At 36.3% G+C, this 19,376-nt stretch overlaps 2 protein-coding genes across 4 annotated transcripts in view; both read left to right on the top strand.

Annotated features, from left to right (window-relative positions):
• Positions 1-8,557, top strand: part of LOC110025154 (protein DETOXIFICATION 35-like) — a 30,015-nt gene extending 21,458 nt beyond the window's left edge. For both annotated transcript variants that reach the window (XM_020725453.1, XM_020725454.1), the window contains exons 6-7: positions 7,809-7,895; positions 8,324-8,557. In XM_020725453.1, the coding sequence (XP_020581112.1) occupies positions 7,809-7,895; positions 8,324-8,383 (147 nt within the window). In that variant the 3' untranslated portion in view covers positions 8,384-8,557. The remainder of the gene's footprint in view (positions 1-7,808; positions 7,896-8,323) is intronic.
• Positions 8,558-11,334: 2,777 nt separating this feature from the next.
• The window catches only part of LOC110025143 (ubiquitin-conjugating enzyme E2 4-like), an 18,976-nt gene continuing 10,934 nt past the window's right edge, over positions 11,335-19,376 (top strand). The window contains exons 1-5 of one of the 2 annotated variants that reach the window (XM_020725434.1): positions 11,335-11,498; positions 11,609-11,695; positions 12,074-12,188; positions 12,299-12,351; positions 12,459-12,587. In XM_020725434.1, coding sequence (XP_020581093.1) covers positions 11,617-11,695; positions 12,074-12,188; positions 12,299-12,351; positions 12,459-12,587 — 376 coding nt within the window. In that variant the 5' untranslated portion in view covers positions 11,335-11,498; positions 11,609-11,616. The remainder of the gene's footprint in view (positions 11,499-11,608; positions 11,696-12,073; positions 12,189-12,298; positions 12,352-12,458; positions 12,588-19,376) is intronic. The other variant, XM_020725433.1, reaches the window with a different exon arrangement.

The raw sequence follows: 19,376 nt of genomic DNA, 5'->3' as shown, positions 1-19,376 counted from the left end.
GACTCTCCTAGAGAGAGTGAGGTGCATGCTGCTAAATGTAGGTCTACCCAAAAGTTTCTGGGGTGAAGCCGTGTCAACCGCCTGCTACCTTATCAACAGATGCCCATCAACTGCCATCGATATGAAGACACTTTCGGAGATGTGGTACGGGAAACCAGGTAACTATGATAATCTAAAAGTTTTTTGGATGTACTGCATATGCTCTTGTTAGACAGGATAAGCTGGAAGCAAGAGCCCTGAAGTGCATTTTCATTAGATACCCACCTAGAACTAAGGGCTACAAACTCTGGTGCCTAGATCAACAGAAATGCATCATCAATAGAGATGTGACATTCGATGAGTCTAAAATGGCGATTCTGTATAGCCATGTTGCCAAAAACATTATCACCAAGAAGGATTCTTCAATTGAGATGGAGCTGCAACAACAACGAACTTTGACAGATCAAAGGACTGTTGTGACCGATCAGGATGAAGTGACAAAGGAGCAGCAAGTGATTGAGCCAGGAAGAAGATCCGATGACTACAACTTGATAAGGGACAGACAAAGAAGAACTATCAGACCGCCAGATAGATACGACCATGCAGATATGATCTCATATGCTTTAAGTGTTGCCGAAGAGATAGAAGAAGCAGAACCGAGCAACTACAAGGAAGCCCTAAAGAGCAAGGAAAGACTCAGGTGGGAAGAGGCAATGAAATGACTTCTCTAATGAAAAACAAAACCTGGGAACTTGTGGATTGACCAAAGAACAAACGAATGGTTGGTTGTAAGTGGACCTTTAAGAAGAAGGAAGACACGCCGGGTATTGAGAGGATCAGGTACAAAGTCAGACTCGTTGCAAAGGGATTCACTCAGGTAGAAGGAATCGACTTCAACGAAATCTTCTCGCCCGTCGTGAAACACTGCTCCATTAGGAAGTCTTAGAACTAGCGGTTCAATTCAATTTGGAATTAGAGCAGCTAGATGTTAAGACTGCGTTCCTGCATGGAGAGCTTGAAGAAACCATCTACATGGATCAGCCAGATGGGTACTGCACACCCGAGACAAAGGACAAAGTTTGCTTGCTGAAGAAAGTTTTGTATGGACTGAAACAAAGCCCCAGACAATGGTACAAACGATTTGATGAGTTCATGTTAAAGATCGGATTTGTCAGATGCAGCTACGACAGTTGCGTGAACACGAAGTGGCAAGACGGTGAAATAAGTACCTACTTGCTTCTTTATGTGGATGATATGTTAGTAGCCAGCAGAAGCAAGGAGGAAATCCAGAAGATCAAAGGTATGCTAAATTCTGAATTTGACATGAAGGACCTAGGTCTAGGACCTGCTACAAAGATCCTAGGGATGCCGAAAGATAAACAAATTTAATTCTTAAAGAGAGTTGGACAAACCAAGGGCCAAAACAAGCAGCCTGCAATCTCTTAATTCCATAAAAGCAGAGGTTAAAAAAAAGAAAATAATCAAAATGCAATGAGGCAAGGGATGGAATTTGAAACCAAAGACTGAAGATGAGAAAAGGTACATAGAAGGTGTCTCTTGTGCCAGCGGGGTTGGTAGCATCATGTATGGGTTGATCTGCAGCAAACCAGATTTGGCCTACGCCGTCAGCATTGTAAGCAGGTTCATGGCAAACCCAGGATATGTTCACTGGGAAGCACTAAAATGGATCCTGAGGTACCTGAGAGGCACTACAGACTTGGGTCTACTCTTTAAAAGGCAGGAAGACAAAGAAGAAAAGGTAGTTGGTTATGTGGACTCCGATTATGCAGGAAGCATTGACACCAGAAAGTCACTGACCGGATTCATTTTCACTGTCTTCGGTACCGCAGTTAGTTGGAAGTCTAATCTCCAATCCGTTGTGACCCTCTCAACAATAGAGGCCGAATACATCGCTGTGACTGAAGCAATCAAGGAAGCTATGTGGCTAAAGGGCATGGTTGAGGAGCTTGGGATACATCAAAAAGTGATAACGGTGTTTTGCGACAACCAAAACACCATTCACATAACCAGAAATCAGGTATTTCATGAACGATCTAAGCATATAGATATAAAGCTTCATTTTGTGAGGGATGTCGTCGCCAAGGGTTCAATACTAATGGAGCAGATACCTACTGAAGAAAATCCTGCTGATATGCTCACTAAGGTGCTACCGACAGCTAAGTTTAGACACTGTCTGGACTTAGTAAACTTCACCAAGGGCTGAGGCCCTCTCAGGGGCCAGGTGGAGGGAATCTTTACTTCGAAGCTTCTCAATTGAGGGTCAAGGTGGAGAATTGTTATTTTGACCCCCAATTAATGAACTAAGGTAAAAGGGCAATTTTGTAATGTGGTACCGCTCACCTACCACATCTCACATACCGCTCACCTACCTCCCATCTACCACTCACTTCCCACCTACCACTCTTTTGCTTCTATAAATAGAGAGGGTGCGAGGCTTAGGAGAGCAATGAAATAGATCTTAAGCTACCACAAAGGAGGAGAGAATAACTAGAGAGCTAGAGAGGAGGAGAGCATCTTGAGGCCTTGTATCAAGGTGTCGCTTGAGAGGGAGGTCATAGATAGAAGATGAGGGCTCATCTCTATGTATAAGCTATATATTCTCCATTTCTTTTGTCTTAGTGAACTATTTGATTGATTCCCTTCCGTGGACGTAGATCCAGTTGGATCGACTGGATCGAACCACGTAAACGATGGATCGAACCACGTAAACGATCTGTGTTTGCTTGTGTTCTTTGCGTTTCATTTTTTATGCAAGAGAGTACATATCTCACAACAATTGTTTTAGTGGATAGAGACAAGGTATTTGATACATTCAAGGGAGGAATTTAAGGAATTGCCTGTTGGAGCTTTTTCGAGTCATTCGGGAAGGAGACTTACACGAGCAATTTTATGGTCTGACTCAGGAGGGGATGGTCATAGAATGCAAGGAGAAGTTCGATGAAGCGGTTGAGGGGTATTTCAACAACACCTTGGAGGGGAACTTTTTGAAAGATATAAAGCCCGACATCCGAGCGACCATCTGATCATTGAGACCGCGCGGATTGAGAGAAATGATGGAGCTCGCCCAGATAATGAAAGGCAAGAAACAAGTGAACAAGACCAACAATGACGACAACACAGGAGGATTCTACAAGTGTGTCTCGACAGCCACGACATTGAGGACTATAACGATGTCATTTCATAAGGAGACGTCGAAAGAAGAATATGGGGACTTGTCTCGAGGGCAATTTCAAGTGCCTTACTAATGCAAAAGTGCAGGATTAAAGAGCAAAAAGATTATGTTACTGTTGTGAGAAGAAGTATGCCCCAAACCACCATTGCAAGGAATGCGCACTTCAGATCCTTTTAGTTCAAGAGAAGGAGATAAAGGGTGAGGAATCAGAGAAAGATGGGGTGGAGTAGGAGCATCTGCACTTAGATGTAGCGGAGGTTTTCCTTAATTAAGTGGTGAGATTTACTCCGAATCACACCATGCAAGTGAGGGGGCGGATCGGGGAACAACCGATTGTGGTATTGGTGGATTGTGGGGCAACGTATAATTTTATCTCAAATCAGGTTGTGGATCAGTTAGGATAGGAGTTGATGGCTAAAGAGAGCTTTGGCGTCTGGATAAGGAAGGTGTAGAAAAGTCATGGAATTTGTAAAAGTTTTGTTCTGACACTACATGACCTTCAGGTGGTGGAGGACTTCATTCCTTTGGACTGGGGTAGCACAGATGTGATTCTTGGGATAAAGTGGCTACTGACGCTTGGGGAGATGAAGGTGGACTGAAAATCTCTGACGATGAAGTTGTAAGTGGAGGGTAAGAAGGTGATACTGAAAGGAGATGCTAGCTTATACAAAATCATGGTTTCACTCAAAACCATGGTCAAGTCAATACGAGCACGAGCACGCTAATACATTAAATGAGGTTGTGCCCCTTATCAATGTCAAACCATACCGGTATTCTCAGATTCACAAGGATGAGATAAATAAGTTGATCAGAAAGATGCTTGAGGTTGAGATTATCAGACCCAGTGTGAACCCTTCTCCAGTTCAGTCTTGTTGGTGAAGAAAAAAGATGGTATTGGAGGTTCTGCATGGACTACCGAGCTTTGAACAAGGAGACAGTATTAGATAATTTTTCTGTTTTTTTGATTGATGAGTTGCTAGATGAGCTTTTTGAAGTAGTCTTCTTCCAAAAATCAATCTTTATTCAGGATACCTCCAGATTAGTATGCACAAGACAACGTTCAGGGCACATGAAGGATATTATAATTTTTTGGTAATGTCGTTTGGCCTCACTAATGCTCTGGCCACATTTTAGTCCCTTATGAATAGTTTCTTTTAGCCTCACACTTGATAATTCATCCTGGTCTTATTCGATGACATTATGTTCTACAGTCGTACAGAGACAGAGCATGTGGAGCACCTGAGGACAGTTCTAGAAAAGTTGAGAGAGCATCGGTTGTATGTCAATTTGAAGAATCTATGTACAACTACATTTGGTGTACCTTGGGCGCGTGGTGACTAGGATGAATTTTTTAATGTGCAGCAGACAGTCCAAGATTGAGGCTAAAAGATGGACTGGTTTTTTATCCAACAACTTGATGGAGTTAGAGGGGATTCCTAGGTCTCACCAAATACTACCAAAAATTTGTGAAGGAGTACAACACAATAGCATGACCACTGACAAAACAGCTAAAGAAAGACCACTTCAAGCATGTGAAAGCCACAACATAGGCCTTCAAACATCCGATAAGGGTTATGGCAGTGTACCGGTATTAGCACTTTTAGGTTTTAGTAGACTATTTGTTGTAGAGACAAATGTGTCAAGTTACGGATTGGGAGCAGTGCTCATGCAAAGCTAGCGACTAATTGCTTACTTCAGCTAGGTACTCACCACTAGAGCGAGGCTCAAGTCGGTGTACCAGCAGGAGTTGATGACTATTGTCTTGGGTATTAGAAGTGGCGATCCTACCTTTTGGGACGATATTTTATTTTCAAGACAGATCAGAGGAGCTTGAAGTACTTGTTGGAGCTAAGGATGGTGACTGAGAAGCATCGAAGGTGCCTATCCTAGTTGTTGGGATATGATTTTGAGATTCTGTAATTGTCAAGATTGGAGAATAAAGCCGTAGATGCCTTGTCAAGAATGATGGAGGAGCCCTAGCAGATGGCCTTATTAGTATCCTTGGTCTTATAGATTGGAAAGCCTGAGGCGGGAAAGCGAGCAAGATGAAGGGCTGAGGAAAATATGGGTAAAGTTGTTGTAGGATCCAAGCATTCATTCGAGATATGATTTGAGGGGACAACCACTACTCTACCAAAGGCGGTTCATATTACCAAGGGCATCAGAATACATCCCCAGAATATTTATGGAGTTTCACGATGGTGCAATCGGGGGGCATTTCAGGTTGCAACGACATACATTCGTCTATTGACAATGTTTTATTGGGTGGAAATGCGCAGAGACGTTGAAGACATGGTGACACGGAGCAATGTGTGTCAGCGACACAAATACTTGACCATAACATCAATTGGGTTGTGACAACCCTTAACATTACTGGAGAAGGTTTGGGAAGAGGTGACAATGAATTTTATGGAAGGGTTGTTACAACCCTGAGCAAGTATGCAGATTTCATTCCATTACGACACCCCTACATTACGATCTTAGTCGTTACGGTGTTCATACGGGAAGTGGTCCGTTTGTATGAAATATTGAAATCGTTTATATCATACAGGGAGGTATCCCTCGACCAATTTTGGAAAGAGTTGTTCAAGTTGCAAGGAACAATCCTCAACAACAGCACATCTTATCATCCTTAGACCGATGGCCAGACGGAGGTGATCAACAGGAGTGTATACCTGTGTTGTTTTGTATCAGAAAGTTTTGGGCAAAGTGGATTACGTGGACCGAATACTGGTATAAAACTTCATATCATATTGTAACACAAGCCACCCCTTTCAAGATTTTGTATGGGTGGTATCCACCTCACCTTATACAATATGGGCATAAAACTACACAGATGCCCAATGACGATCAGTGCTTAGAGGAGGGAGATAGAATATTGGCGGAGCTCAAGGCTCATCTACGGAGAACTCAACAGATCATGAAGAGGAACGTAGATGGACATAGGAGAGATGTGTAGTTCTTTCCGGGGGATATAGTTTGAAGTTGAGGTCCAACTGGTAGAACACATTAGCCAAGAGAAGGAGTGAGATACTTTCACCACGATATTTTGGACCGTACGAGGTGACGAAACACATCAGAGCAGTGGCCTACTGTTTGAGGTTACCACCATAATCAACACTACATCTAGTCTTCCATGTTTCACACTGAGACATGCCATCAGAAAACATACACCATCGTCGTAACTACCTCCGTTGATGACAGAGGACCTGGAGGTAATACTAGAACCCTTAGGGTCGAAAGAGTGCGTCGAGGAGGGGCAGAAGCAAAGGAAATACCTACTAAGTGAAATGGTCTGCCAGAGTATTAAGCACTGTGGGAACCTTTTGAGGTGATCTAAAGACACGTTTCATTATTCAACCTTGCGGACAAGGTGTTTTTTTTTTTTTTTTTGAGGGAAATAATGTTTACGTCGGGTATTAAACCGACACAAGCGGGACCAGTCAAGATTTATCTGACTGGCCGGTCCAAACGATCGAAGAGCCTAACGACTCTGCAGGAAGGCGTGGCACAGTGGGAAACAACAATAGAAGGATCCAGCGAAAAGGAGGGGCCTCCGAAGTCTGTAATCACACATGCAAGGAGGATAAATTCAAGGAGCTTTGTGGGGAAAGTTTGAAGGCGTTTATTAGAGCTAATAACCTAGGATTTGCTTTATGTTTTGTTTTGGCTACAGTTTTCTTTCTCGTTTTGTGATGTTCCTTACGACGTCGAGCATTTGTGGAGAGACGATCTATGTCTCGCAAAATAGATCATTATTATATCTTATTTATTTTCTTTTGAGTTTCGTAAAAGTAGTCATCGTTTGAGTTTTTTCTACCTATCCATTGCAATTTCATCACTATTTGTTCGCCGTTTTCGGATCCGCATCCTATCAAATTTCGAATCCTATCACAATCATCATTATTAGCACTTCTTGTATTCTAATTGTTTGGATTCACCTTAATAAATCCAATGCATTGAGTCTGTGTAGCATTATTTAAGGTTTTAACTATTTTCTATTATATTAATACTTATCCGATTGCACTATATCACAACAATAATATTTAAGCTCAATTTAGTAAAAAAGAAACCAGGTCCTAATTTGCAAATTCAAGCTCTCATCATCGATAAATAAATTAAATTAAAGCTGCAGAATTTCACAGTACTGAATTTCAACTCCTAACATGAATTGTTTATATATATATATATATATATATATATAGATATATTTGTTAATTTGCTAAACTTAATTGAATACATTCAGATCACAAACTAATACAATAAATATCAAGAACACATTGGTATATCCAGTGAGAGAGACTCTGGAGTTGACTTTGTTTTTGAAATATAAGAAAAAAATATGTAACTATGTATAATATAAAACATTATACTTAAATTAACCTGGGAAATTTACATACATACCACACAATTCATATGTATTTATTCATCTAACACCTAAAATTTCATATTCATATTTATATTACCTTGCATAAAACCTTATGCTTGAAAATGTGTACTTCATTTTTCGAAAGTAGGTGACTGTTATTTTTGATGTGATATTAAAAATTTGGGTGCTTAGCGCATGTAAATATTGTGTGGTATGTTTGTAAACAAAAATTTAGCCCTCTTACTTTCTGATGGCCAATTCTGACAGGGCATTTGGGTCGGCATGCTTTGTGGCAGCGCTCTGCAGACTTTAATCCTGCTGTTCGTTGTTTGGAAGACAAACTGGAAGGAGGAGGTATCAGCTTTTATATTTATATGGAAGTTTTACATGAAAAAATATTACCTCAGGAGTACTGATGCATCAGTACTCCAATGAGGGGGTGCCACGTAAGCAATGGTCCCACCGTGGTGCCTACGTGGCACCCCCTCATTGGAGAACTGATGAATCAGTACTACTGGTAAATAGATAAGAGTTTCAGGAGTACTGATGCATCAGTACTCCTGAAACTCTTATCTATTTACATATCTAACATCCAAAATTTCCAACTTTTACATCCATACCACCTTTCCTAAAAAGGTGTATTTCACTTGAACACTCAGTGGTATAAATGTAAAAAAAGTAAAGTTCAAGTGTTAGATATTTAAATGCCCCTTTAATTATTCGATTTATTTATTACTGTCACTAACTATTTTCTCTCTATTGCCAAAATGTACAAATTGCAGGCCGCACAAGCTTTAAAACGCGTACAATTGTGGGGCGGGGAGGCAAACCCCGCGAGCTAGTGAGAAGAGCTTGTTATTGCATAAGCTTAATTAGTCTCATTAACAATAAATTATTATGTTAAAAAAATGGATTATGGACTTGTTATTGAAAAAAAATGGCAGATTATAATTTATTTAGAGCTTCCTTTCTCTATTATATCTGAAAATAAGTAAAGTTATAGTCAAGTAGAAGTGTGGTAGCAATCTGTAAAATAGTTTTATGAAATATTTGTCTTCAATGTAATTAAAGAATTTATAATAATGAAGTGCTGATTACTGTTATCTTGAACTGCTCAACAGTGTGGATTCAATCTTTGCAGTATTTATGATGGGAGCAAAAAATCGTAATTTGATTTTATTTTTAGGGTTAAATGTGTAAAATTGTGTTTAAGAAGTCCTAATTTAGGTTTGGCTAACTAGTTTTTATGAGTTGGATCTTACGCATTAGGGAACATGGCCTCATACTGTTCTTATGATAGAAAAGAAGGAACATTTACATACATTCCACTCAATTTTTTATGTATTTACATATTCAATTATAACATTTTTAAAAGTTGAAATAGTGATGTTGTCATGTGAAATTAAAGATATCAGCAGTATAAATGTAAAAAAAAGGGTGTCGGAATTATGTGCTATGTATGTATGATAATGTGTTGTGAACCAATTTGGGTTGAGTGTTGTAGTTGGATGGTCACCAAATTAGTGCATTAACGCACTTTGAGACAACCCACCCACCAATTTATGAAAAATAATTTTTTTTAAAGTTGTTATTATTATAAATATATTTATCATTAAAAATAATTGGATGACTTTCAATCACATAAATTTTAAGAAAGTAATAATCTCGAGAAGAAGAAGCGAATGATCTAGCATAGTTTTTGGCGATCGTTTCCAGATGAGTAGTAGCAAATGAAGTAGTTTACTCAAACGATTGACAAAATGCACCAAATGGAAATCTCGTAGGGCAGCAATCAACCTTTGGGATGATCGATGGACAATACTTTTTTGGACCATATATGGATCGGATCAAGGCTTAACAGACGATCGTCAGCCTCATCCTCATCGATCTAATAGGCCCTTGGCTTTATTATACACATAACCAAAAAGTCTCCCCTCAAAGGTTAATATGGGTTGGTTAGGTACATTTATAATTTAGAGCCTGACCTATAAATAGGAGTTAATATTATGAAAGGATACATTTTGTAAGTCTACTATTGTTCTCTCTCTATCTTTAGCATGCTCTCTCTCACTCCCTCTTAAACACTTCCGAATAAAATGTTTCGATCCTTGGTATGTTTCCCAGACAGACATTTGTGGATTCAACAACTATATATTTTCCCAATATTTTTCATTCTAATTACTACTTGTAAAATACTAATAAATTTCATCATCTATTCTATTTAAAGTATAAAATAATATCTTAAATTTTTTTTATCTTACTAAAAGCTTCTTATTTAAGATCCAAAAGTAAGGGGTCAGTTTGGGGCAACTCGTGCGTTTCAGGATAAGCTGCTTATTCTGAAACGCAGTCTGCGGGCCGGCTGCGGAAGTCGACTCATGGCCTGCATTTAGTGTGAAAACCCAAACGCAATTTCGGATAAACTGACGAGACGCATGAACCAAACAGTACCAAAACGGACCCTAAGTGTATATTTATATTTGAAGTAAAACGGCATATAGAAATGGTTTTAATCTTTTAACAAAAATGATTGAAGTAGGTGAAAGCGGACTTTTCTCAGAAAGTTTTAGCCACGCGTCCAGTCGCAATTACTCTTGAGGTGTCTAAATAAAAATATAAATTGAGCATTTACATATACATACCCCCTAATTACTCAATTTTGTCCCTGGCTTAGGGTTTAGGGTCCAGGTTTCAACAACTAAACCTTGTATTTAATGCCCCTTTATTCATAGGGGTTTATAATTATTGTGAAAATAACATTTATACCTTTGCTAGTTGCTTTTTGATCGATTGAAGTTAGGTTGGCCGACTCTCAATAGATTGGTCTTTCGCAGGTCGTCTTCTTATTGGTTAACCTCTGATTGGCCAGTTTATGAGACGTTTTGCGCATACCTTCAATCAATGGTTGTGAAGAACGGATCGAACATCAAACCAAAAGAATTAAATATTTAAAGTTCAATGATTCAATTCGGGTTGAACCGAAGGTTAAACCAAATGACATAATAAATATTTAAATTATTTTAATATAATTTAAATGACACAATAAAAATATATTAATATCATTTTTACCGATTCAATACAAAAAAAAAATTTATTAAAAACATAAAATTTGAATACGTGAATAATATCCAAAATAAAAAGTTAAAGACATGATTATTTTTTCTTTTATTAATTTGAAGATCTTATTTCTGACCAAATGCTCAAAATAAAATAAAAAAATTAAAATTGAATAATATGCGAAGTGGCCAGTTCTTTAAAAACATCACTGATTATAACATATCCAATCATAGTTTTGTGCGGAAATGATTTTGAGCTTGGACCGAAATGGTTGAATGACCGGTTCACGGTTCAAACGCCCGATCCAATCTGATTTAACCGACCGATCATACTTTGATCGATCGAGCACTATCATTCGGTTATCCTTACTTCAAAAACCCTGCATTTGACGCATATCATGTTTTCGAAACATTATATTACATTTAGAACGTTATAATGCTGGAAATTTATCATAAAAGCTACTTTTGACTTAAAAAATGAATAAAAGTGATATTTTTGACGTGATGTTACATATTTAAATTTCATATTAAAGTTTAGGGTCTATATATATATATATATATAAAAGGATTTGTTATATGTATATAAATGCAATTATATTTTACGTAAAAAATGACATGTATAAGAAAATTGAAATTAGGTATTAATATGTAAAATTGAATGGCAAATAGCGAGAAGAAAGCGGGGAATCTTTTCAGTCGCGACGAAACAAAGAGTGTGCGAGATAGATACGGCTTGCGAATATTATTACTGATTATTTTATTAGAATTGTCCTCTCCGTCTCCCTCTCCGCCTCCTTCCCCTCGCATCAATCTTCCGCTCCTCTCTTCGCAGCATTCTTTGCTTGGAAGAAGGTCCGATGTCTTCTCCGAGCAAGCGGCGGGAGATGGACTTCATGAAACTGTGAATCTCCGAGATCTGTTCCGTTTATTTCCGATCTCCATTATCGCTTTTGTAATCCGATTTACTGATTTTTGTTTTTGGTTTTTTTTTTTTTTTTTTTTTTTGGGGGGAGGGAAGGATGATGAGAGATTATAAGGTGGAGACGATAAACGACGGGATGCAGGAATTTTACGTAGAATTTCACGGGCCAAATGACAGTATGTGAGCGTTTATTATTATTATTATTTTTGGGTGGTCCTTCTTGGTGGCAAGTTGATGCGGAACAAGGAGAAATTAAGCCATGTTCCGGCTTTTTTCCTCCGATTTCATTTAATAGGTTTTTTTAATTTTTTTAAACTTATTTTTCTGTTGATTGCATCGTTGTGATGCCTGATTTGGTTCGTTTGATTTGAAATTGGTGGTTAGAAGTCCCAATTTTGTTTTTGGAGATGTAATAGTTTCAAATTTTGATGTAATTTTCATCTAGTGTTTCTTATAGGATATTGGAGGATGCATTTTAACAACATTAGTGTTGGATTTCGATTTTGCTGAAGAGGAGTTTTTGTAATTTTCTGAGAATTTGTGAAACTTATCAGGTCTTTATCAAGGAGGAGTGTGGAAGGTCAGAGTAGAACTTCCCGACGCTTATCCTTACAAATCTCCGTCCATTGGTTTTGTTACTAAGATGTATCATCCAAATGTTGATGAAATGTGAGGTTTTTTTTATCTCTGTTTGGTGTGGTGGTATATATGCAAAGTATTGCTGTGTAATTAAAGCCTTTAATATGTTTTTCCTTAATCCAATACAAATCTAATATCAGGTCTGGCTCAGTTTGCTTGGATGTTATCAACCAGACTTGGAGTCCTATGTTTGGTCAGTGAACTCATCTCCTTCATCTTTTTTATCTACTGCTGAATGTTAATTACGCCTTGTGAATTTAAAATACTGCATTTATTGGCAACATATATACTCCCTTCCAGATCTTTTGAATGTCTTCGAGGTCTTCCTTCCACAACTTCTCTTGTATCCCAATCCTTCAGATCCATTGAATGGAGAAGCTGCTGCTTTGATGATGCGTGATCGACAAGCTTATGAACTAAAAGTAAAAGGTTAAAACTACCCTTTAATCTGCTCAAACATTTGCTTTGCTTTTTCACTTTTTGGGGATTTAATTTTACATTATTGCTGACATGGATGATGATGGAGTAGGAGTTCAGTAATGCTTGCTCTACTGGTGTGTACCTTGATCTTCATGAGTCATACCATCCTCGTTAAACATTTATAATTCATTGAAAATGGTTTTCCCTGGGATATTAGAATAAGAATTTCATATTTCCTTATAAAAAAAAATATTCTTTGATGCAGCACAACAGGAAAATTGAAGGATTTGGAGTGGGAGGGGGTAGAGTCCATTGATATCACATTTCTTGGAATTGTTTTTTCATTATTATATGTGTTGTGTTTTTCTTTTATATCTTATTACCTTTTCATTTATTTCAATCTATGATCTTTTTATTTAATTATTTATTATTGTTTTCTTTTCGTTTTTGCTTCACTAGGATAGATTTGTTTTAAAGGATTCAAATTCTGAACAAGTTTATTTTAAAATGAAAAAGTATCTCAAGAGGGAGAAGTATTGAAAAGCCTAACTCAAATAAGGTTGGTACTTTTTCCTATTTCTGTGCAATAGAAGGAAGGTGCTTTGATATGCTCTAAGTTCTCAAGTGGATGGTTTATCCTGATATTAGAGGAAGACCAAAGTGTAGTTAATCCATACTTGCATGAGAAAATGATATACTTATCCATTTACTTTTAAATATAGCTTGAAAATTTGAAAATAAGCTTTAAATGAATTAAAGTTTCTGTTTACTTGGTAGAAACCAAATTAGATTTCTTCTAGTTTTAAGATTTTACCCTTATAGTGGAGCATGGGTTATGAAGGTAGGTGAGGCGAACTTTCAAAGGAAGTGTAATGATTTCTTTGTAGGAGTTTATAATTTGGTTTCCTTAATGTAGATAGAAAAAATAGTTTAGTGGAATGATAAGTTAGCTAGAAAGTTATTTTATCTTTTTGAACTAAATTCTCATCAAAACTTATTAGCTCTTTTTTCTATGAAGAGAGACCATTCTTATAAATTTATGTGACTTAAGAATTTTTAGACTTTTGTTTCTGAGATTGAAAGTGGAACTAATCTTTTATGATGACTGAGTATTTAATGCCCCGGAAAATAAGTCGGAACCACTAAGTTTAGGCTAAATCACTCAATATGTCCCTAATTGGTCCAACATTAACGGAATGATTTCATGTTGATCTTCCGTAATCTTAGATTAGGATATTAAGGACAAGAAGGCTATAATCACGTCATGTTTTTGAACTTCTTGATGATGTGGCATTTTAAGCCAGCCATCTTAATGTTGTTATTATAGCCTTCTTTTAATCTTCTTCATATAACTTTTAAAGTAGCTCAATTTATCCATGCAACCTGATTGGGTTTATACGGCTCCCTTTGGTTAGGTTTTACCTTTTTGTTAGCTTAAACCATTGGCTAGGTTAGTCAGGTGGAGCCAATGTAGCTCTTCTTTATTGAGTTTTATATTTTGTCTGGAGTCTCACGGATTGTAATTCTCCTCATCAAATAATTTGCCTCTATAAGTAAATATTAAAATTGGAGGTTCTTTCTCCAATTAAATTATGATAGTTATCTTCTTCTTCTTCTTTTTATTTTGGACCTCTGTCTGAACGGAATATCACAAAATCGTTGATGCAACATTTCTTCTTGTTTTGGGAATTTTTGCTTTTGTTGATTAGTAAGTCCTCGTACTCGTATTTCTCTGTATGTACATTTGGTTTTAATTTGATCGTTCTTTATTGGTCTTGCTAGTCAAGCATTTTCTGCTTTGTTAATTTTTGTTAATTAGAAGAATTTAGCTTTTTTGTACTTTTACGCAAGAGGGGGGATTTGGATTGTTTCACCAGCCTTTTAGGTTGTTGAAGTTGTCTTTAGCATTATTGTTGAAGATAGACTTTTCTTCATCTTTTCAGACATGTAATTTTTCCGCTCCTTGTAATATATTTCATTGTCTAACAGTTATGCACTTAAAATTATGGGCCACACTTCTAATAATACTTCGTAAGTTGACTAATCTATGAATTTCTCAGGATTGGCAAATTTTGTATTACATTAATCTGGTGGCCAAGTACCGTTTCCTTCTTGTCCAACCTAAAGAATAAGATTTAGAATGTCAGTTAATGGATAAATATAATTTTTCAGTCGAGGTTTCCAAATAAAAATATTCTTGCATCCCAAGTGCAAAATTGCAATAATGAATGTATTTTTCACCAAAATTAGTATATTTTTGCATTCCTTTTCCTTGTTGCCATGAAGGATAAAGCTGGATTTTCCTCTAGATCTGATAACTCGACAAGATTTGTTGCATTGGTTACAACAGCTTGGTTTCCTTTATTGTTCTTACTCTTGGGTCCCTTTATTTTGGATTTACTTTCTAATGGTTCTTTGTTATATTGATCTGGATGCTTGCAATATGATCAATAAAACCTTCTCTTCATTCTTCCTTTAGTTTGGTGTGCAGGCTACTTGCCTTATTTCTAAAGCTTTTATTTCAAGGTCTTTAAGAAGTTATTTGAGTTTAATAATTTTTCATTCAGCAAATGTTTGAGTGGCTTTTATTTTAGGCTGATCTTACGTTATATTTTTCACCATTTTGTTTTTTTCTTGTATTCTGGATCTAATATTGTTTCCCATTATGATCCAAAAATATGGAAGGAATCTATGAACATCTTCAATTTCAAATGTCGAAGATAGGGTTTAATGCTTATGAAGGTTTTGTTCAGATGCAAAACACTTGGCATGGATTTATCTGCTTATGGAATGAGAGTGCAAACAAACGTAAAACACATAATATGATTTCTCAGAAAATCAACAAATTGGTATGGATTAGATCATTGGAGATAATCTTTACTTTTAATTTTTCTTGCTCCTGCTACAAAGTCATGTGTTGAGAAAACACCTAGGTAGAGAAAGAGGAGGGGGGATATGGATATTCTTTGTTATTCCACATGGATTAACTACTTATTTGCTATAAGGGACTTGCGAAAGCTTGGATTTTCTACATTGTGTTTGAGCACATCATGTTGGTAAACTCCTTGATTATGTGGTGCAGTGATGTTTCATTTTGGATGATGTTTTCTCTTGATGTCTTCTTTATTGTTTTCTATTCTTGTATCTCTTTATTTAACTCTGTAGGTGTCTATGATATGGCTTGTCCTATCATTCGAGTTAGCACAAGTTAGCAGTTGACTTGGCATGGCTTATCTTGGATGACTAGACCAACTTTATGAGAGAGTATAACATATATGTTCAGACAATTTGAATCATTACACTTTCTTGCAAGGATTCTTGTATGAACTGTTTGGGCTCAAAGAAACTATGTTTATTCATCAAACTAAGTTCCGCGTGACAGAATATTACTGATAGCAATATAAATCAATGATTACAATGTCCTTTTAAGCATTTTCTAATGTGCAAAATTCTCCATTGACAGATAACAACAAGAACTAGTATAACCACGAAAGTGCCTTTACCGGATAATAGAATTACATCGAAAGTAGAACCAGTGCTGATGCCAGTAGGAGCATCATTTAGAAAAAGTTATGGTTATCCTAAATGCTTCAAAATATGAAATGACATTTAGCTCTGATAGTTTATGATTGGTATGCAGTATGCACATAATTTATTAAAATTATATAATCATATCATTCCCATATTTGAGAAGTTTTTGAACAGTTAGAGCATCTTTTATCACTACTTCCTCCATTAAGTCTGATAATTTTTTTTTTAAATCATCAATTAGTTAATACAAATATTTAACAAAATATGAAAAATACAAACAAGATATTTATGCTGGGCTGTTGCAGTGACAGGTACAAGTTACGGGGGGCTGTGTTTTAATTGTATGTAATATAGTCTAATTTTGTTCTACCCATTTTTATAAACTTGTGAAAATCTATAACTAAAAACTTGAAGCATGTAATTTTTCTTTTATTGAATAAAGTTTTGCCCTTTTTACTTTCAGTCTTGCGAGTTCTTGCTAGACTTGAATTCTTTCAAATTCTACAAAAGTGTGGTAAGAAACTCATATGCGGATTTATCTTCTTTTACTGGCATGAGGCTTGTATCTTTTTTATTTTGTTGATAGCTTTCCGTGTATTTTTTTTCCTCGAATGTTTCTTTTAAGGCTTTGCAATGGTTACTGATTTTGGTAAAATTTGATTCGACTAGATTTTTCAATTGCAGTTTTAAATTTCAATTGCTTGATGCTATTGTGTTTCAATTTTCTTATTAATATTTCTTAGATTAATCAATCATTGTATTATCACTTGATTTTGTATTTCACTTAATTTCTAGTCTATACCTAAATAAATTGAATTCTTGTATAATTATTGTTTTGTGATTTGTAAATTCTTATGCATGATGTCCGTCATTGCATCATCTTAATTGCATTAAAAACGTGTTATGGATCATGTATGGCCCTCACTTTTTGTTAAGCAAGACAAACTAGAATGATTCATAAATATGTTTAGCAGTTCAACGTTTCTTAAAAGGGTTTTTTAATAGGGTGGTGTATCTGGCACAATTTTATGGTTGCATTTAAATTGAGGCTTAGAATCAAGTTCATAATTTAAAATCATATAAAGTCAATAATTTACCTACCAGCATTAGGAAAACATTAGGTCATTGCTTCCCCATAAAATTTTAAATATTTTCAATTTGTTCAATAGCATCTGGGAAAGGATTATCAAAATGCAGAATTATTTTTATTGCTGTAGTGGCTATCCTGATTATTATATGTGTCGTATTGATCATCTTAATAGAATCCAGCTGTTTAAATCCTAATCAATAATTTATAACAGAGCTTATTTAAAGGATTAGCATTGATAATTGTGAACAAGCATATAGGCTGTACAATGGCATGCAAGGAGATTCCCTTATGCTATGATGAATTCATGTATTGATTTCAACTTTTGTTGTCATACAAATTTTAGATATTATGCTATAATTTTATCAAAGGAAACTGCAATAAGTAATTTTGAGTTGATTGAGTTCATTTCGTATTATAAATTATCAACGTAATCTTGGTTATGCCAGTGATTATCGGGCTAACTTAGCATAGTCTCTCATGGAATAATTTGGGATTGGAAGTGAGCGAACTTTGATACCCGAAATGATTCGAGAATTATGATGTGGTTGCCTAATTGAACTAATAAGATAATAAAGTCTTAAGTTTTTATGTAATCTCTGAGATTTCTTTAAAAATCTTAGGGTTACGCCAGAAGTAAAGAATCAAGATTATGATAGTTTTTTCTCAATAATGACTTGGAATTTCTATAATTCTCCAATGGAAGGATTATATTTTTATGTTTTTATTCATATGCACATTATATATATATTTGATTCATTCATGTACATTTGTGTTTTAACTTTTAGAAAAAAATTAGTACGAGTATACTTATATTCACATTTACATAAACCATTTATGAATTTATAAAATAAATTTTAAATTATAGGTCAAATTTTTGTAATTTTAAATTTATGAATTAAGAGAATTGGTTTGAATAAATGTAAAAGACAACTCAGAATTGATTACTTAAAGCTTACTTATAGCTCAAGTCCAATCAAAATTATCAATTTTTAGTTGGGGCAGACTCACTTGAACTTGACTCGATTGATGCTTTAGAAATTTGAAGAAATTAATGCCTCCTTGATTTTTGGCCTTGATATCATCTTTATATTTGTCAAATTCTATGAATCCTTAATATGGTGAACTTTGAAAAATTGAGAGGTCGAATTGACTTGATCTGCATGTGATTTCTTCAAAGCTTCCTCTAGCTTTGCAATTTCGACATGAGAAGAAAAGACTGAGTGACTTAGTTCTTTCTTGAAATTTAAGATTTGGCCAACGGCGACTCAGGTTATCGTTTTGGTTTCGAAACTTTATACTTTGTCGGTCGCTTGAAGCCGTCAAAGCAATCAAAGCCTCTTCAAATTTTCTTCTAAGCCATCAAGTTGAAATCAACCACTTTGTTGAATTCTCTGTCAAATTTCTTTGGTTCTTTGTTTGACATCCAAAGCTTTTTTTTATAAAAAACCTCTTTCTTCAAAATCCATACGCACTTTCTTTCTCTTTGCAAATTTGATCTTACTTGATCCTCTGTTGACCTCATTTTTAGTGAGGTCTAATCTTTCTCTTAGGATTTAGGATCTAGCCTTAGGGACCTCCCTTCGACTATCTTAGAACCTTAAAAATGGGACCCGCCTTGTTCTAGAAATTCAACCCGCTTCCGTCCTCTTCTGGAGTTTCGCGTGTGTGGTATCAACTTCTAGCACTTAGAAGGATGAAACCAACATGAGAAAAACCCAAAAGGGATTTCTATAGGACCTTTTGAGCCTTAAGGTGACCTTCTGCACAATTCGCACTCCCGCGCGCACAAACTTCGCAATTCGGAGTGTCGACGCGTCCGATCGCCACAATCCGCTTCGTTTGCACTGTTACTTGTCGAATGTTCGAGTTAACCTTTTGAAACGATCGATCGCGGGTTGAAATTTTGTGAAATTTAAATTTTGACGTGTTTTTGACCCAATTGTCGACGACGTCGTCCGAGCGACCCCGGATGACAAAACGGACTGCACCGGAAACGGACTGCACCGGAGCGTCCATAACGTTGACTTTGCCTAGGGAGGAAACTCATTTTGTCGCGTCGCCGCGCGCGAGTAAATCGTGTTTTAATTAATATATATATATATATATATTAATTAACTTTTTTTTACCCCTCCTCCTTTTTTCCTTTATACCTTCACCCCCCCTCGTCCCAGCGCCCT

The sequence above is a fragment of the Phalaenopsis equestris genome, unplaced genomic scaffold, assembly GCF_001263595.1.
Source record: "Phalaenopsis equestris unplaced genomic scaffold, ASM126359v1 Scaffold000291, whole genome shotgun sequence".
Taxonomy (NCBI): Eukaryota; Viridiplantae; Streptophyta; class Magnoliopsida; order Asparagales; family Orchidaceae; genus Phalaenopsis; species Phalaenopsis equestris.
Note: the sequence above shows the minus strand (reverse complement) of the source record. Positions and strands in the feature narration are given on the sequence as shown.